Consider the following 21,125-nt stretch of genomic DNA (forward strand, 5'->3'; position numbering starts at 1 on the left):
GGACTAATTCATCATTATCAGACACCATACCAACGCAGAAATGAGCAAAATACTCATACTACGGACATATACCTAGCTGTCCAATCTACCACAAATGGTAAAAAGCTTACTGAGCAAAGTTTACCACTTCTTGTAGATCTCTTTTCTCCTCTGTCACTGTAAAGTCTGTGTGAAATACATATATGATGGCGCATTGGTGTAGCGGTAGTGTTGTCACATCACAGCAAGAGGTTCTCTGGTTCAATTCTCAGTTGGGGTACCTTGTGTGTGGAATCTACAGGTCCTCCCTGCATTCATGTGGGTTTCCTATGGGTGTGCTGGTTTCCTCCCACATTATCAAGACATGTGCCTGGAGCGTTTCTCCCCAGGCCTCCAGGAAAACTGGCTCCATTCCAAGTTAGACTTTCCCAGTTAACAAATGATAAATAAATAAAAAAAATATAACACAAAAATACAGAGACTACGTTTCTAGAATGGCTAGGTTTGAGAAGTTGTTATACCCTGAGCATCCTTATTTTTTTAAGCTTTTCTACAGAAAACAAATTGTGCAGTCTGTACTATTCTGTTTAAAGTCGCTCAGCTTTAAGAAAAAAAGTGTACCTTATTACATTCAAGTACAGAAACCTAAACTTGAAGTTTCACTCAACGATCCATAAGAACTTCCTCACCTGTCCTTCCCATTTCATCCATCTGGTTTTATCCTCCACCAGATCCTGTAGGACCCTCTGGGCTCCAAATGTTGGTGTCCCTCGTTCGCGCCCAGATAAGATTTGCACCGCATTCTTCTGGGGGATGGCTCTCATAGCGTTTGACCGACACCACCACAGGGGCTAGAGACCCCAGGAAACTGGCACAGACTTATTAAAGAAATGCTAGGAGTGGTCCATTCAGGTTCTCTTCTTTGTATCCTAAATGTTAAACATGGACAGAGAGACACAATCTTACAATATGAACAGTTTATAGAGATTTCATCACTTACTGTGCTTTTTCATCATTTAGATACATGGCGACCAAATACAATCAATGAAGGTACTGCCAGAAGCCCAGAATAACAAGGTCATGAAGAGTGAAACAGCACATAAAAACAGCAATGTAGACAATAATTAAACTTCAGGCAATCCAATCAATAAATAAAAACTAAATGCACAGTAATTTGAAAACAGAATATTACTATACTCAGATAATGGAGCAATCAAAGTGGTTTGAGAGACACCATATAGAAGATTTTTTTTTTTTTATATTTGACAGACAAAAATACTGAGAGAGACAGAGGAGTAAAATGGTCTTCATTTGGGAGTCAATGCATGTCTGCAAGTTCAGAACAGAGTTTAAGACTGTGTTCATAGACATACACCCTGTAGCAATTCAGGGTTCAATACTCAGTGCCTCTAACTGCCTACTCTGTTACTGAGCAAGTCACTTTACCGAACATTGCTTCTAGGTCACCCTTACAAAAGGTATTGTGTTCAGCGAGCTTACCCACATAACAGATGTTATTACTATTCTACTTCTTGGCATGGCATATTTTAGCTATAAGAAACAGTATGCAGATGACGTGCTGATTAGTTAACACTAAAACCAGTTTCCAGAAGACAGTTTTACTCTTTCCTTCTTGTTCGAAGCTAAGCCGCTAACACGAATAAACACGGAAAAAAGCAATTATTTTCAACACAATATCCAGCATCTTTCTGTTTCTAGTTACTTTTTCCCCCCTTCTGGCACAGCACAGTGAAGTATCCAGAAAAAGTGCTAGATAGCTCCCCCTCTATCTTTTAAAAGCCAATTAGATTATACACATAACTGATTTCCTATTTGCTTAAAAGCGGTTGAAGCACCACTCGGTTTTAACAAATCCTGCCTCATTCTTGGAAAAGAAGCCTTCATACAAATTTAACTGTGCTTTTCCACTTTTAGCATCATAGGTATGTACTAGGCTAATGGCCCTGGGAGCGTTTACAATCCTAGCCCACAGAAGTGCCCTGGCATCGTGCAAAAACGTGTTTGCTGTTTGGACTTAATTTAAGTAAAACCTGCTATTTATCACTATTACTGCTAGATTTTGTTAAAATCTCTATTGGAGTACAGCAGCACTAATTGTAATACTAATTCTAGCAAGCATTATTTATATAATCCTAAATTTTAACCAATGTTCATCTCCAAAACCAACCTTAGCTGTAAAATTCCCCAACAAGGGCCCTCTGGATTATCTATACAAATTCATACACTCTCAAAAGTTCTGCTTAAAGCAACTTCCCAAGTGCAGTGTTTACTGCTATGTGGTTAGTTATCAAATCCCAATAATCTGCCACAGTATGAAGTAGGGAGTCCATTGCAGAGCTGTCCACTCTTCACAAATGTATACCCTTCCTTATAAATTCCATACTTACTTCCATCATCAATCCTAGATGTAATGTGGGGGGGGGGTATACTCGTGCAAGCAGGTGGAATACAGTTGTGTCTAGAAACTTACCACAGCAGTAACAGTACAGTAAATGCAGGTTATGGAGAAGCAATGTCTAGCATATAAGGCATCCTCACATCAAGGTCCGAGTGATCTCTTGCACATCTACAGGACAACTAGCACCAGGAACACTAGATCCAAGGACCTGAACTTGGCCCGAGACATAAAATAGAACCTGCTAGGAGGGCCCAATGTGTCTAAGAATCTCCACGCTATGGAATAAGCTCCTTATCAATGTGAACCAGTTCATCCTTAACCCTATTTAAAAATTAACCTTGATCACTGGATGGGAAATCAAATTCACTCCATCTGGCCCCCATGTCTCTGATGGGCAGAGGTTGACAATAAGTAAATTAATCCCTAGCTACAATACCCCCCATAACATGTAGCCACCTCTTTACTAACATAATTCACCATATAGGCATCCACGGAATTCTGGGACAAAACGTCATTGCATGGCTAGGCTTGTAAACACATTAGTGGTGATTAGACTAGTATAAACCTACAAACCTATAAGTAGATCACTGTTACAGTAGCCTAAGCTACATGGGTCCTACACTAATGTAGCCAGCTAGCTTCCCAAAGCTACAGTCACCTACCTCTTGCTCCAACCAGAAGAATCTCAAGCGGAGCTTGAAAAAAAGGCAAATGGAGCATAAAAAGCTTCAGAGCATTTTTTTTTTGTACAGGAGGGAGGCAACAGCCCTTAAGAACAAAGCTAGGAAACAAACCAATAGTAATAACATACAAAAAAAAAAAAAAAAAGAGGGACAAATCCACTTTCTGGCAACATCAGAAGAAAGAAAGAATGGGGGGGATGGGTGGGGGAGGCTACTGCAACAGTGATCTATTAGAACATATACTGTTACGTTAAGTTTCACTTACACATCTGTACTATTTTCAAACATAGATCACTGTTTTAGTAGTCTAAACTATACTCGTAGACTATGCCACAGCTTAGGAAAGAAAAACACAAGGAAAGAGGCCAATAAGCTAAGACTCCAGAAATGCCTGGAGAATGGTCATACAAACAATCAAGAACCAGCGGCAGAGGCAATCAGGCCTGAAAAGGATCCAAGTTCTTTGACTGGCACCAAACGGAAGAAGAAAAAAAAAAAAGAAGAAAAACTTTCCCACTTCCACATATATGATTTTTTAGTAGCACGTTGTCTCTCCTCCTTTAGTACCTACTGGACATCCTCAGAAAAAAAGGCACATAAAAAGTTATCAAAATTCTATCTTCTAGGCAATTAACTGAAGAATTTCTAGACTGGGTGTATCAAACTCTTATCTCCTGTGTAAAAGTATGTGGAGGAACTTGGAGAAATATTCCAGTCTCTTTTTGAATGGAATCTTGGTCTGACAGGTAAAAGTATTGTGAATTGATTTTGCTTTTTGGGCAAAAGGGCATTCAAAGAACTTTGAAGGGGCATCTAGCTCTACAGGCATCCTAAGGACTTTTAGCTCTGTCAGTCTGTAGTTTAAATAGATGCATTATGCATTGAGTAAAAGACGCAATGTCTCGAATTGTGTGACTCGAATACATAGTTGTCTGGTTGTGAAATGTAATGTAGCAATTGGAAGTTCCAGAATTTGTAAAAACTGGAGTTTGGCACAGAACACTTTAAATAGACCATGTTTTGAGTGCTGCATGTGCGGTTTGCTTCTAATCTATCTACTTCTCTTTCTCAGCTGCACGTGAATAAACATTTTGTTTCAAGATAGTTCCAATGGCCATTGACTTTTGGGAGTTAATGAGGAATCTCCAAATCAATCCCTTCACTGGATATGCTTCCTGTTCTGATTTCAGTTTCCAAATCTGTTCACAAACTGCGCTTTAGTGTTAAGAACTGTGGAATTTGGGTGAACACTGCCTACTATACCACACTGTAAGAGAATCAGGTGCTTTAGTGATCCTTCAACAAAAAAGTTCCCTTCACTCGCCCACAGCTTTTTATTTTTCAGTTTTTTCCTTTAACCTGGTACATTACTGAGAGCTTGGGAACATGCATTAGGATAAACATCCCTGGGTAACTTTACAGAACTTGTAAAGAACTGTCGAAGTCTACATCATTTGTTTTGTAAAATGATCCAGTAAAGCCACTTAAGAATGTATGCTTTAACTACACATTCCATATTGACTGTGTATTTTGAATGTGGTCTGATACTTTTATATTGACTGTTGGCCTTGTGAAGCCTATTAAAGATGCATTTATTTAAATTTATGGATTAGTGTTTCTACATTGCAGAAACTGGATTTTGGCAATTCCTGATGAGTTCTGCAAGCTAATTAAAACTACTTTGTTCAAAAATAGAAGCTGCTTACTTGTAATTACAATTTACACAAGCTAAGTGGTTCTGTCACTAAACTGGGCCACATGAATAGCTATCCAGTAATTGTATTCTGTTGGGAGGAAACTGCACCTGCAGACAGGGAAGAATGCGGACTGTCTACATATTGTGTTATGAATTGAACTTGAGCTGTGAACGAAAAGTTTGTAGCAGAAATGTTAAACTTGTCCGGTGCTAGAACATCTTTCAGAAGAGTGCTGGTTTCTGTCGTGGCTCTTGTATACGGCTTGCTTTTTCAGATTTTCCTAGCATCCATTAAATTAATTTCATCTTAGTTCTGATCTGCATGTCTAAGGGCAGAAAACCTTAGTCAGACTGTCCACAAGGCTGCTTTCATTGTCCAGTACAGTTAGCATTTGCTACTACTCAAATGCTTTTTAAAGCACAGAAAATGTTTTTCTTTTAAATGGAATGCAATTACACTCCACCTACCTAACCTGCTTAATACATAAATACTTTATATCACAAAGTTTGTTCTTCCTTACACACTATTGATTAACCCTATGTACTTCCTTCATGCTAATGCTACCTCTATACCACTGAGGATTTAAACCTCTGTATTAATTCATGCTAATATTCATGCATAAAAAACTCATCCATGCTAATGTTACTTCTATATCATTCTCAAATTATTTAAACCTCACCTTGTACTACTGTTCTCAGCCACCCGCAGTGGTGGTGCTGCGGTAGCGTTGTCGCCTCACAGTAAGATGCTGTCCGGTTCGATTTTCAGAGCGTCTTCTGCGTGGAGGCATGCGTGAATGGGCGTGCCTTCGTTGAAGGTTGTGCTTCAGGGCTGGTAACTCGGCACGTAAAAATCAACTACCAATCATTAGCGGACCCGAGTTCCGCTGTGGCGACCCCTAACCGGGAAAAGACGAAAGACACAAACAAACAAACTACCGTTCTCGACCACTAAACATGTAAATATGCTTTACATCCTTCTCCAAGCTGCTGTTTAACTTTTGTTTAGTTTTTGCTATTTTATATGTAAAATTTGCTTAGTTTGTTTGTTTCCACTATGTATTGTACTTCATATTATGGAGCTTGTACTATGTATTATTGGAGCTTTTCTCCCCGGGTCTCCACTGAAAACGGACTCTTTGCGCCCAGTGGACCTCCCCGGTCATCAAACTGGAAATAAATACAACAAATAAATAAATGGCTGGTGTACCGATATCCGAGACTTTTTTTGAAACTGCCGTTCTTTTTTGTTTTGAGACTATTGTAAGTTATGCTGCAGCTCTTTTGGCTGGGAGGGCTGGTGGTTAGCTTGTCCATTCTTCTCAAATGCCAAAATACCATGTAGTTGCCATAGGGTAATTTTCTATACCCTACCCATTGAGACTCCAAACTCAGTAGTTGGATCCCCTGCACAGCTAACCGTTTTGCCCCAGAGTGAAATTCCTCTGGCTTTAGATGGTAGGTCCATTAACAGTAAACAGTGCCTTATACCAACATGGGTTGAATGCTCTTTTTGCTATGGCGTAGGCAATCGGTGTTCCTATAAATGCTAGTTATGTAGCTGTCTACTTTCATGGAAGTCTGACGTACCAAGATGACATCTGCACCCTTTTGTGCTCGTGAGCCATGTATGTGGGTAAAATAGTATTAATTTAGTTAATTCTGAAAAATCCACTCTGGAGCCGATATACTACAACCCAAAAACTAAAGTTTATTGATCATAAATCCACAAGGAAAAATAAACAGTCAAGTGACTTCTTCAGAACAAAACTTCATGTTTACATTTCCTTATATACCCTTAGATAACCAATTCAATTAAACATTAATATTTAAAATGGCAATATTTTAAAATGTGAATAAAAGGGAGAAGACATGTAAATACAGCAATTTAAAAACTGTACAAATACGCAAACAGAAAACATTAATGCAAATGAAGAAGTATACATAAAAAGAAAAAATATAAATGAAAACATTTCATAATTTTGTAGCCCTGAACTTTAGTTCAGGTTTAATACTAATACATTCCTTAATACATGGGGATCACTGTGGCATTAAGCTTAAATTGCCACCGGGTTTCTGCTCTTAATAATTTGTTAGTCCTATTGCCCCCTCTGAAGTCCTTATTAACCACTTCTAAAATACGAAATTTAAAGGAATGGGAAGGGTTAATACTAATATGTTTATATAGTGCATTTTTTTCTTCTTTTTTTATGATACTATAGCAATGTTCATAAATCCTTCGATTTAACCTTCTTTCGGTCTTCCCTATATAAAACTGGCAACAATCCTTACATCTAGCCAAATAAACAACACCTGTTGTTGTACAGAAACCTGGGGAAAAGGTCACTTCAATTTCATAAGGACCCAATTTTACCCTAGGAACTTCAATAATATAACTACAATAGTCACAGGCCCCACATCTAGTTGTCCCTTTCCCTATATATGAACAAGGGTTCAACACCAATAACTGACCATAAATCTTAAACATTATTAAAAATAACTGGGCTATGTTGAAGGGTTACAAAGATTTATGGTCAGTTATTGGTGTTGAACCCTTGTTCATATATAGGGTCAATAGTAATTTGAAATGTATATTGGAAAATAGACACCCAGTAAAGGACGGTAAAAAGAAAGGGACAACTAGATGTGGGGCCTGTGACTATTGTAGTTATATTATTGAAGTTCCTAAGGTAAAATTGGATCCTTATGAAATTGAAGTGACTTTTTCCCCTGGTTCCTGTACAACAACAGGTGTTGTTTATTTGGCTAGATGTACGGATTGTGAACAATTTTATATAGGGAAGACCGAAAAGGTTAAATCAAAGGATTTATGAACATTGCTATAGTATCATAAAAAAGAAGGAAAAAATGCACTATACAAACATATCAGTATTAACCCTTCCCATTCCTTTAAATTTGGTATTTTAGAAGTGGTTAATAAGGACTTCAGAGGGGGCGATTGGACTAAAATTATTAAGAGCAGAAATCCGGTGGCAATTTAAGCTTAATGCCACAGTGATCCCAGGTATTAACGAATGTATTAGTATTAAACCTGAACTAAAGTTCAGGGCTATAAAATTATGAAGTGTTGTTTTAATTTATATTTTTTCTTTTTATGTATACTTCTTCATTTGCATTGTTTTCTATCTGCGTATTTGTACAGTTTTTAAATTGCTGTATTTCCATGTCTTCTCCCTTTTATACACATTTTAAAATATTGCCATTTTAAATATTAACGTTTAATTGACTTAGTTACCTAAGAGTATATAAAGAAATGTAACCATGAAGTTTTGTTCTGAAGAAGTCACTTGACGAAAGCGCTTGACTGTTTATTTTTCGTTGTGGATTTATGATCAATAAACTTTCGTTTTTGGGTTGTAGTATATTGGCTCCAGAATGGATTTTTCAGATTTTACTTGTGGCATTTTATCCACTTCTGCACCCTGTTGTGGTCATTAATTTAGTTAATGCTAATGCAGCCTTGGCTCTAGGTTACATCCTTGCCAGGATATGGCAGGCCAGCTTCCAAACATTCAAAGCACTTTCCACATACCCATATTGTTGGCTTGAACTGAGCTAAATGGCCGTCCAGGCCTTTCCTACCATTGGAAAGTACCCTTCTGTGGGATTCTGAACATAACCATTGGCTTGCACTGTTGCTTTGAACAGGCAAGTTTATTGAAGAAAAAAATGTTTTGTGTTCTTCCTGCTTGGGAAAGTTGTTAAGTTAGGAATCTGTTTTAATGGTCTGTCACAAGACTAACTAGAGCATGACTTTTTCCTTTCAAAGACTTGCATTTTACTTTGTTCTTCCCTAGGAGAGAGCAACTTTTTTTTGGCTTTAGCATGGAACAATCTACTAGTCCCACTGTCGGACCATCAGCCACAAAAATTTAAGCGAACTGCCTTTGCTGCCATGTCAGACTCAGTTGAACCTCTGTTGCAGGTGAAGGATTCTGCTGTGCACAAAGCTGGTTCAGCAAACCACTCACTTTACCCTGGATCACTCTAGTACCTACAGCCCCAATGAACCAGGAGTTAGCTACATTTTGCCTGTTGGGGTCCCCTCTGTGAACAAGAGTGTGCCACTCTTCTGCCCTGGTAAGGGAACTGAGACACCTTTCTTCTCCAGAATGTTGTCTGTCCCTGGTCAAGCTGCTGCCATTAAGTACTGGTCCTGTTTTTTTCCTGTTGGACAACTGTCTACTTAAACTTGGCAGTTTTTTTCACCTGGCACAGGGGGTTAAAATCAGGCTATTGATGCATAAGGTTTCTAGTAAAAGGGGGATACCTCATGAAGAGACTTCATATTGCTGTCCAGATTAAGAACTTTGAAGATACATTACAGGGCTTTCTCATCTGATTCCCGATTCAGACTTTACTTACTGATTCTCCGTATTGGGGACAGGGTTCTTTCTGTGCATCAATTTTCTAGAATATGCCAGTGGTGAGTGGGAGAACAGGTTCCTCAGTCCCTCATTAAGAGCCGTTAAGGGAATTTCCAGAACCTTTATCTATTCTGGTTGTGTGCTTTGGAGTGTGTCACTTTTGAAAGTATGAGGCATGTGGTCTGCAGCCTCCTCTGCTGTAAAAATCTTTTACAGGTCAAAGGTACTTAAGTGAGACTATTACTGACAAGGTATTGGCTGTTGGTACTTTCCCCCCAAAATCTTATAAAGGATTTTCTAACCTTTCAAAATTTGACAGGAAAAAGCTTAAAGTGTGGGCCAGACTTGAGGAAAAATGAGAGGTTTGTTCTAAAGTTCAGGAACCATGTAAACAAAATGTTGTCCAAGTCTGTCTGGGAGACCTTCCACCCTGGCAGTCCTTTCTGCAAGGGGGGTCCAAATCTCTACTTTTCCTCTTTGGCAGCAGTTTCAGACAAATGAGTTCTGAACCTTTTTCAGGGTTACAGAAGTTGGGGGATCTCCCTGTCCATGTGGTGTCTTGGGAGTGATTACCCAACCTGGGAAGGAGGAACTGGTTAAGGTTGGTGGCAGAGACATTTTGGGCTTCCAAGATGACTGCACACCAGCTGTTTTAATTTCAGGTCTTGCAGTGTGGAAAACATTTAGTAACTCTTACACTTGGTAACAGCTGCTGGCTAGTAAGTATGCTGCCTGGATGCCAGCAAAGAAAAAACGGAGCCTGAAAGAATCAACTAGCAATGTGAACACTGACTGGGAAGAAGCCTGCAGCTGCTCAGCAAAAAGCAACTCCAGGCTCTAGCTTTGGTGCAAGATATGGCTTCCAAATGTTTGGACGAAAAATCAAATGCTCAGAGCTGATTAACATAAGACTGAAGGAGTTCATCAATCCATTTAACAAAAGGCTTGAAAATCTTTAAACAGCTATTCAGATGAACTGAAACTGCAAAAGATTTAAAGTTTGAAGAAATGTCCGAGTACAAGACAACTAAGAGCGGTTCCAAAACTGGTAGAGTTGGTGCATATAGGAAAAGCCTTGATTAAGGAATAGTTTTCATCTTATGAAAGCACAAATAAGCAACTAGGGAAGGTAGTGCGGACAAGTGGCCTAAGGTGCTGGATTAAAAGACCAAGTCTCTTTGGGGGTGTGGGTTTGAATCCCACCACTGCTAGTCTTGTCCAAGTAAAATCGTAACTGCCTGTGTACGTCCAATGAATGCAAAATCCTTTCCACTTTATTTTGAGGATTAGGAAAGAAGGTAGGAAGGTGAATTTTCTGATTTAAAGCAACTTTCGAAATCACCTTAGGCATGAAAGTAGGATTGGTCCTCAAGGATACTCTGTCAAGATGGAAAATTAGGTATGGCTCCACAGCCATAAGAGCTTGCAACTCTGAAACCCTTCTGGCAGAAGTCAATGCTAACAAAAGAACTGTCTTCCAGGATAAAAATTTAATATCAGAAGCCGCAGCAGGCTCAAAAGGAGACAAAGTGAGTTTTTCCAAAACATAGTTAAGATCCCATGCAGGGACAGGAGGGGTCCTAGGAGGCCTCAAATTCTTAGCTCCTCTCAAGAATTGTCTCACCAATGGATGAGAAAAAACAGGAGGGTCAGTATTAAAATGAGCAGATATAGCAGAAGCCTGAATCTTAATGGAAGAAAAGGAAAGGCCTTTAGACAAAAGGTCTGAAAGGTAAAGCAAAATAGACGAGAGATCAGGCACAAAAGGGTTAGAGCCACGGTCCTGCATCCAAATACAAAACCTTTTCCATTTAGAGGCATAGGATTTCCTAGTGCTATGCCGTCTGGCTTCTAGAAGAACATCCAAAACTTGTTTGGGGAGCTTAGAAGAAATCAAAGTTCCTTGAAGAGCCAAGCTGCCAGGCAAAGGGTCTTGAGATGAGGGTGTAGCATCTGACCCTGATGCTGGGACAGAAGAGAAGGGTACAGAGGAAGGATCCAAGGAGGTTCCAAGCACAGATGTTGTAAGGTTGGATACCAAAACTGTCGAGGCCAATTTGGAGCAACCAAGATGATGAACTTGGGCTTGTCCTGTTTTATCTTCAATAATATCCGGGGAAGAAGAGGAAGAGGAGGGAAGGCATATCCCGAAAGGTTCCTCCAACTGAATGACAAGGCATCCACTTTCCAAGCTGTTTTGTGGAAGGACCTGGTGCAAAAGAGAGGCAGCTGATGATTGAGATGGGATGCAAACAGATCTATCTGGGGACACCCCCAAACTGTAGTTATTCTGTGGAATAAATTGGTGTCTAGCATCCATTCGTGAGGATCCAAAATGTTTCTGCTTAGGCTGTCTGCTAAGAGATTCTGCTTTCCTGGAATGAATTGAGCCTGAAGATGCAGATTCAGACTTAGAGCTATGTCCCATAAAGTCATAGCTAGTCTGCAAAGGGGGTATGAATGAGAGCCCCCCTGCTTCTTTATGTACCACATGACCGTGGTGTTGTCTGTACGAATTAGAAGAGGCCCTAGTTGCAAAAGGGTCTTGAAGGCTAGAAGAGCATTTTGAACTGCCAACATTTCCTTCAGATTGATGTGCCAGTGAAGGTGATTCTTTGTCCAGGTCCCCTGCTGGCAATTGTTTAGAAAATGTGCTCCCCAAGCATAATCCGAGGCGTCCGTGGTTATGATTTGAGAAGGCTGAGGTAGAGGAATCAAAGTGTCCAGATCTTGGTAATGCTGTGACCATACACTTTTCAGGTACCATTGAAGCTTTCTCATATGAAGCCTTGCATTTGGAATTAACAGAATGCATGAAGCCATATAGCCCAGTGCCTGCAGGAATTTCCTTGCAGTGAGCTGAGTTAAGGTTGCCAAGGTTTCGAAAATTGAAGCCAGCTGTATTGGTTTTTCTGGAGTAAGGAAAGCCCTTTGTAAGGTTGTATTTAGGAGGGCTCCCAAAAATATCATTTGTTGAGAAGAAATCAATTGGGACTTTTTTACATTCACTGAAAATCCTAGGAGGAGGAAGAGACGTTGAACAAAATCCAGATGTTGAAGTAAAAGGTCTTTGCTGTCTGCCTGGATAAGGCAGTCATCCAAATAGGGGTAAATCTGAATCCCCTGAAGTCTGCAATAAGCCACTACTGGGGCCAGGCACTTGGTAAAAACCCTGGGCGCAGTAGATAAACCAAAGGGCAGTACAGAGAATTGAAAGTGCCTCGAGCCTGCTTTGAATCTGAGGAATTTCCTGTGTTCCTGCCTGATGGGAATGTGTAAGTAGGCCTCCTTTAGGTCCAATGTCACCATCCAAGCGTCCTGGGAGAGTACTGGAAGCAGTTGTTGTAGAGTAAGCATTTTGAATTTTGGAATTTCCAAAAAGGTGTTTAACACTGAAAGGTCCAGAATAGGTCTCCATGAGTTTTGTTTTCTTGGAACCAGAAAAAGCCTTCAGTAAAAGCCTTTTCCCATTTCTGAGAGATGAACAGGCTCTATGGCTCTCATGGCCAGGAGAGCATCCACTTGATTTAAGGCCTCTGCCCATTGATGTTTTGGCAGATTTGGCCAACCGATAACCCTTGGCAGAGTATGAAAATGGAACTTGTAGCCTCTTAAAATCACGTCCAATACCCATTTGTCCTGGGTAATAAGAGTCCAATTTCTGTAAAAAAGAGAAAGCTTTCCTCCGAGAGGGGCATCCAGGTAGGGGGGGTCCTGAAGCCCAACCAAGAGTGTCATTGAGTCTGCCTCCTTTGAGATTGGGATCTGTCTTCTCCCCTTCTAGGTGAAGAAGCAGTCCATTGTCTGGATCTGTAAGAGGCCCGAGCTTGACCACGACCTCTGGAGCGTCTATATCTTCCCCTTTGAGGCCTGTCAGACGTTGGAAAGGACCAATTTTTGGAGGGCCAATTCCTGGAAAATCTAGGAGGCTGAACTTGTAAGAAATCTTTCACAGTCTGCATAGATTTTGCCTTTTCTTCCATCTTTTTAATAACCTCTTCAGCCTTGGATCCAAATAAAACATCATGCTGAACAGGGGCATCTAAAAGTTTAGCCTTAACCTGTTCTGGCAAACTTTGTTCACGAAGCCAGGCATGTCTCCTAATAACAGTACCAGAGGCTGCGGCCCTGCAAGAATCTTCCAGAGCATCAAAACCACAATGCAAACTATGCTTGTTCACTTGTTCAGTTGCATGCAATACATCCTGCAATTCCTTATCCTCTGCACATGCCGGAAAGGTAGCAAGCTTTTGCTTCACAACAGACAAAAGAAATTGCTGATACTTAAACATATGAAACTGGCAATTTAAAGCCCTAATAGCAAGGGTAGCAGAAGTGTATACCTTTTTACCCCACCTGTCTAAGGCACGAGAATCCTTCTCGGAGGGAATAGGATTTTTAGAAGAAGCAACCTTAGCAGCCTTAGAACCCTGAGAAATAGTTTCAGGATCCGCAGAAGGGTTCTTGAATAAGAATAAATGAGAATCAGGGACCCTGTAAAATCTATCAGGCTTAGGAGCAGCAGGGGGCATGGAATCAGGATTCAAATTAGCCTCAGAAAAGGCATCATCCACAACACCAAGAACAGGAGGAATAGCTAAAGGCCTGCGTTGAGGAAGAAGGAATTCCCTAAGCCTCTTCTTGGAAGCAGAATAATCCTGACCTTCCCAATTAAAATGTTCCCTCATCTCATGTAAGGTCTCCCCAAAAGAGAAATCCTCAGGCGGAGAAGCAGAGGGCAGGGAATCCTCTGCATCCAAATCCTCATAAGGAGGAAAGGAATATTCCTGATCAGAGGAAGAAACAGAAGATACAGAAGCCTGGTCAGAGAAATCCAAAGGAACATCCTGTCGAGGCCTTTTCTCTGGAGAGGGGTAAGAACCCCTAACCATTGTAAGCAAATCTTCAGCCATCCTTAGCAATTGCTTCTGTGTCTTGGGAGTAGCTTCAGAAGTAGCTGGAGCAGAAACTTTAGGTTTAACTGGAGTCTTGGACTTTGCCTTTGTCTTTGAAATGGTAATGTGAGTACGCCTGAATACCCCCTCCGAAGCCGGTACCTGCACAGCGGTTCCGGACCCATCTAAGGGAGCGACGTCCGAAGGTCCTGCAGCAGATAAAACAATAGGCCTTGATGACTCCCATGGGAGTCCGTATCGGCCATCGGTTCATAAGTGGCGGACGACAGGGGCTGCAAAAGTACCTCACTGACGACAGCCGAACCGGACGCTGGCTCCAGCTGCGACGAATCCTGTTTGGACCTCGGAGGCCTGTCCTTGTCTTTGTGCTTATTTTGAATTCCGGTAGAATCCGACGACATTCTATAATTGAAGCGTCTGCCAAAATAATTTAAAGCCCAGTCGTACCGACGCTTAATAGTGCGAGAATTGAACCTGGCACAGGACCGACAACAAGAAACGTCGTGGTCAGGGCCTAAGCAAGGTAGACAGTAAGAGTGGAAATCTTTGAGGTATCTGTTTTCCACACGCTATACAATTATTAACTTTTTCTGACATCGGAGGAACAAGAAAAAGATTCCCCAGCGGGGTACTTAGCTTTGAGAAGAGAAGTAAGAACTTCGGACCGACAGCAATCAAATACGTAGATCGAAAATCGCCAACCGACTTGCGAGCTGCTTTCCACCGCACGGCAAGAAAGACTGGAGAAGATGGCGTCGGCTGAGGGCTATGTACCAGAGCGTACTGATGTCAGGGTACTAGCTTGTGCAGCCGACGCCGGACCCAGACTTTGTGATTCTGGCCGACCTCGGGCTGCCTGCTGGCAGGATCACCCTACAGTTATGACTGCAACAGTGAAACACGAAGAACATGGGTGAAGTAGGAAACCACACTAATAAAAGTATGAGGGGACAGGAGGGTGGGTAACCCAGACTGCAACAGTGAAGACACTCTAACATCTACATTTATGGTAAGTGTACACAACTGTACCAGACTGCAACAGTGAAACACAATGAGCAATCACTGTAGGGTTGAATCCCAAAGCTGAGATAAAGGGTGGTGGTTATAGAGTAGAAAGGGCGGCTAGAAGGCCCTGCAAGACTGCAGAAGCAAAGCCTGCCCTAGACTTAGAATAAAGAGGGAGAGTATAGTGCTTAGAGAGAGAAAGTATGCGCTGAACTCCAAGTTGCAGCTTCCAAAATATCTTTGGCAGGTACTCCCCTGAGAAAGGTAGCTGAAGTAGCAGCAGCTCTGGTAGAGGGAGTCCTAATTTTTCCTGGGATTTGCATTCCATGATGAGAGTAACAAAATCTGATTCCATGAGCAATCCATTTAGAAATGGTCTGTTATGAAATGGCTTTGCCTTGGGAATTTGCTGCATAAGAAACAAACAGAAGTTCTGTTTTCCTGATATCCTTGGTTCTGTCCAGGTAAAAAACGAAGCTGCCTGTGCACGTCCAAGGAATGCAAGATCCTCTCCCCCTTATTTTGTGGATTAGTGAAAAAAGTTGGCAGGTGAATAGTTTGGTTTGAAACCACTTGAAGGACTAATCCTACTTTCATGCCTAAAGACACCCTGTCTTGATGAAAAATAATATAAGGTTCCACAGCCATGAGTGCTTGTAACTCGGAGACTCTCCTGGCTGAAGTCAAAGCCAGTAGGATAGCTGTCTTCCATGATAAATTCTTAATATCAGATGTGGCAGCAGGCTCAAAAAGAGGCAGAGTAAGTTTTTCCATAACATAGTGGAGGTCCCAGGCAGGTATGGGTGGTGTCCTAGGGGGCCTTAAATTCTTTGCTCCTCTGAGATATTGTTTTAGAAGTGGATGTGAAAAGATTGGAGGATCTGTATTGTGATGTGCAGAGATAGCAGAGGCATGATTTTTATGGAGGAAAAGGATAAACCCTTATGTAACATGTCTGTCAGGCAATGTAAAATCAATGGAATGTTAGGAATGAGAGGATCCGAATCCTGAGCATGCATCCAGGTGCAAAATCTCTTCCATTTACCTTCATAAGATTTTCTAGTGCTAGGCCGTCTGGCTTCTAAGATGACATCCATGACCTGTTTGGGAAGGGTAGGATTAATCATAGACCCTGAATATGCCAGGCTGCCAGGCTGAGAGTTTTGATGTGAGAGTGCAGAACCTGGCCCTGGTGTTGGGACAAAAGATTTGGAATCTGAAGTAGAATCCAAGGAGGCTCCTGGGATAGATTCATCAGTGTTGAGTACCAAAATTGACGAGGCCAATTTGGGGCCAGTAAAATCATCTTGGGTTTGTCCTGCTTTATCTTTAATAACACCGTGGAAGAAGAGGTAGAGGAGGAAAGGCATACCCAGAGAGGTTCCTCCAACTGAAAGAGAGAGCATCCACTTTCCATGCTAGTTTGTGATATGTCCTTGTGCAAAAAATCTGTAACTGGTAGTTGAGGGGGGGAAGCAAATAGATCTATGTCTGGGCAGCCCCAGGTTTCTGTAATCATCTTGAATATTTGGGTGTCTAGCATCCACTCATATGGGTCTGACAGGTTCCTGCTCATGTTCCCTGGCAGGAACTGAGCATGTAGATCCACTTTGCAAGCCAGAGCTGTGTTCCATAGAGACATGGCTAGTCTGCAAAGGGGGTAGGAGTGTGAACCCCCTTGTTTATGTACCACATAACTGTGGTGTTGTCTGTCCTTATCAGTAGTTGCCCTGGCTGTAGAAGATCCCTGAAAGCCAAGAGGGCATTCTGTACAGCTAACATCTCTTTTAAATTGATATGTAGGTGCTTCTAATCCTCTGTCCAAAAACCTTGCAGGCCTTTCCCCTGCAAGTGGGCTCCCCATGCGTAATCCGAGGTGTCCGTGGTTAACACTTGGTTGGCTGAAGGCAGACTGAAGGCTTTCCCTTTGTTTTGAAGACATGCCATGGTCCACCAATGGAATTCCTTTTGCAGGCAAGGCAAGACAGCAATCTGCGTGTCTAGACTGTGACAATGCTGGGACCATACGCTTTTTAGGTACCATTGTATTTTTCTCATATGCAGTCTTGCATATGGTATGAGATGGATGAAGGAGGCCATGTAACCCAAAGCCTGCAGGAATTTCCTTGCAGTTAGCAGAGACATTAACGCCAGGGTTTTGAAAGTTGAAGCCAGCTGAAGTTGTTTTTCAGATGTCAGGAATGCCATCTGGGTTGTTGTGTTTAGAAGAGCACCCAGAAGAGTTATCTGTTGTGTGGGTGTCAAATTTGACTTTATATTCACAGTGAATTCTAGGTACTTGAGTAGATTTTGAACAAATTCCAGATGCTGGAGTAAGACATCCTTGCTGTCTGCTTGAATAAGGCAGTCATCCAGAGAAGGGTAAATTTGAATTCCCTTGAGTCTGCAATAAGCTACTACTGGTGCCAGGCACTTGGTGAAGACCATGGGCGCAGTAGACAAGTCAAAGGGCAGCGCAAAGAATTGGTAATGTTTCGAGCCGGCCTTGGACCTGAGGTATTTTCTGCACTCCTGTCTGATAGGGATGTGTAGGTAAGCCTCCTTTAAATCCAATGTCACCATCCATGCATTTTTGCTCAACATTGGCAGGAGCTGCTGCAAAGTAAGCATCTTGAACTTTGGTATTTCCAGGAAAGTATTTAGACTGACAGATCCAGGATGGGTCTCCAGGAATTTTGTTTTCTAGGAACTAGAAAGAGCCTTGAGTAAAAGCCTTGCACAGTCTCTGATTGTGGAACCAGTTCTATGGCCCTCATAGCCATGAGGGATCCCCACCTGGTTTAATGCCTCTGCCCATTGGTGTTTTGGTAGGTCTGGCCATCCGTGTGGTCTTGGCAAGGTATGAAAGTGGAATTTGTATCCTCTTGAAACTACATCCAGAACCCACTTGTCTTGGGTTATGCAAGTCCAATTTTGGTGAGAGAGTTTTCCTCCTAGAGGCGCTTCCAGGAGAGAGGTTCCTGAAGCCATGCAGGGGGAGTCATTGAGTCTGTTTCCTATAAGACTGAGGTCTGTCCTCTCCACCCCTGGGGGTGGAAGCACTCCACTGTCTATGTCTGTAACAGGTCTGTGCTTGGGCCCTCCCTCTGGTGCACCTATATCTACCCCTCTGAGGCCTGTCCGAGCTGGGAAAGGACCAATTTTTAGTTGACCAATTCCTGCTAAATCTTGGGGGCTGAACTTATAAGAAATCCTTAACCATTTGCATGGATTTTGCCTTATCCTCCATTTTCTTTATCACCTCTTCAGCCTTAGACCCAAACAAAACATTATGCTGAACAGGAGCATCCAGTAACTTTGCTTTCAGTTGATCAGGCAAGTTTTGTTCCTTTAACCAAGCATGCCTTCTAATGACTGTGCCAGTGGCAGCCGCCCTGCATGAAGCCTCCAAGGCACCAAAACCACAGTGTAAGCCATACTTCCCCACCTGCTCAGTAGCATGCATCAAATCATGTAATTCCTTATTATATGCACATGCAGAAATGGTACCTAGCTTTTGTTTCATAACAGAAGAAATTGCTGATATTTTAGCATATGAAATTGACAATTTAAAGCCCTAATGGATAAAGTAGCAGAACTGTACACTTTTTTGCCCCGTCTCTCCAAAGCTCTAGAATCCTTATCTGACGGAATAGGGTTCTTAGCAGAGGTGGCCTTAACACCCTTAGGACCCTGAGAAAAGGTTTCTGGATCAGCAGTAGGATTTTTATAAAGAAACTGGTTGGAGTCAGGGACCCTGTAATATCTGTCAGGCTTTGCAGGGGCTAGCGGAAAGGAGTTAGGAGTTAAATTAGCCTCAGAAAAGACATCTTCCACAATATCCAAAATGGTAGGAATAGCCAGGGGTCTGTGTTGGGGAAGAAGGAAATCCCTAAGCCTTCTCTTAGATTCAGAGTACTCCTGTCCTTCCCAGTGAAAGTGATCCCTCATGTCATGTAAAGTTTCCCCAAAAGAGAAATCCTCAGGGGGAGAAGTTGAAGGAATGGATTCCTCAGCATCAAAATCCTCATAAGGAGGGAAAGTGTATTCCTGTTCAGAGGTAGACACTGAAGAAATAGATGCCTGATCAGAGGATTCATAATCCAATTCTTGTCTTGGCCTTTTGTCTGGAGGGGGATGTGAACCCCTAATCATAGTTAGCAAGTCCTCTGCCATTTTAAGCATTTGTTTTTGAGATTTGGGTCCCGGATCAGAGGAGGCCTGGACTTGAGTATTTGATTTAGAAGTCTTCGCCTTTGTCTTTGCCTTTATCTGAAGCTGTGTAGGCCTGAAACCCCCCTCGGAAGCCGGTACCTGCACAGCGGTTCCGGACCCATCCGAGGGATCACTGTCCAAAGGTCCTGCACCTGGAGTACTCAAAGGCCTAGTTGGCTCCTCGTGGGAGTCCGTTTCGGCAAGCGGTTCTATAATGGCAGACGACAGGGGCTGTGAAAGCGCCTCACTGACAATGGCCGAACCTGCAGCTGGCTCTGCTTGTAAACCGTCGTCTGATTTGGACCTCGGAGGCCTGTCCTTATTCCTTGCGTCGTTTGTGAACTCCGGTAGTCAGAAGCGTGTCCGACAACATATTGTAATTAAATCGCCTGCCAAAGTAGTGAAAAGCAAAATCGTATCTCCGCTTAATAGTACGTTGATTAAACCTAGCACAAAATCGACAACTAGCTACGTCGTGGTCAGGGCCTAAACAAGGAATACAGTAAGAGTGGAAATCCTTATGAGGTATTTGCTTCCCACAAGAAATATAATTAACTTTTTCTGACATCGGACTGGAGCAAGAAAAACGTTTCCCCAATGGGGTACTTAGCTTTGAGAAGAAGAGTCTTCGAATGAAGCACGGAAAATATCAGGAGTCAGCCGACCGGCACTTGCAAACTGCTTCCACTGCATGGCAAGAAAGACTGTCGGCTGGCAGCTTTGTACTCCTGGCGCTCTGACGTTAGGGAGCATGACTGAACAGTCGACGCCGGACCCAGACTTTGGGATTCTGGCCGACCGAGGGCTGCCTGCCAGCAGGAAGAACCCAACAGTGAAGCACGATGAACTTCCTGCCCTTCACTCTCCTCCATACGGTCTATGTGCCATCCTAACAGACACCTTAGGTCCAGAAACAAAAATGTTGCTATCCATAGAGAAACCTAAACTCTCAGCTGGTCAAATGCTGTACTCCTATACTGTCTCTAAGGCATAAAATAAGCTCCCCCTTCACACTCTCAGCTGGTCAAATTCTGTACTCCTATACTGTCTCTAAGGCATAGAATAAGGTCCTCCTTCACTTAGAACCATCAGCTACTTGGCCTCCTTTAAAAAATCCCTCAAACTACATCTCTCCTCACAATGGTTATGCTCCTGTTACCAACACACAATCTCAACTCCTAATATCCTCCCTAGTGCTATACCTCTTACCATCACTTCCTTCCCTTCACTCTCTCTACTTCCCTGTCACCCTTACTCTATCTCCTACTATTCTTACACTATACCCATCTCCTCACAGCTATGAATCTGCAGATGTATTATTTTAATACATTCTATGAACCTTGAGGACATACTTCACTCGTGTCATCAGAATAAAACATTTTATTCTCTATGTACAGGATTGTAATTTTTTCACTTTCATGCAATGTAATATAGTACTGATCAATTTGTTATGTATTAATATTTTTCTGTGTATGTAATTTTGTGGAGTTTTTCTCCCCGGGCCTCCACTGAAAATGGGCGCTTTTAGGCGCAGTGGACTTTCCCGGTTAACAAATGCAATAAACAAATAAAAGATTTAGAAAAGAAAGATCCAACATAGGGCTCCAGGCTCCTCCTAATTCAGGAACTTGAAAAATGTCTAATCCAACTTAGGAGACTCGGGAGTACAAGTTCTAGGACTCCTTGAGACATCATGTATTGCAGGATGGGAGGAAACAGTGAGATCTGATTTCCTGTACAAGAAGGAACCCCTTGAACAGGAGAAAAAGATTCCCCTTGCCAGGTGTACCCCCTGTTGGTTTACCTTCAGAGCCAGCTGTCTGA

General features: G+C 42.1%; 1 protein-coding gene across 1 annotated transcript in view; it reads right to left on the reverse strand.

Moving 5' to 3' along the window:
- Positions 1-21,125, reverse strand: part of AMBRA1 (autophagy and beclin 1 regulator 1) — a gene marked incomplete in the record, with an annotated part of 1,868,076 nt that overhangs the window by 1,794,273 nt on the left and 52,678 nt on the right. Inside the window, 1 exon segment of the mRNA XM_044082605.1 lies at positions 669-908. Within this exon segment, the coding sequence (XP_043938540.1) occupies positions 669-803 (135 nt within the window).

This window comes from Protopterus annectens, chromosome 9.part0 (assembly GCF_019279795.1).
Source record: "Protopterus annectens isolate FY-2018-M chromosome 9.part0, PAN1.0, whole genome shotgun sequence".
In the NCBI taxonomy this organism is placed as follows: Eukaryota; Metazoa; Chordata; order Ceratodontiformes; family Protopteridae; genus Protopterus; species Protopterus annectens.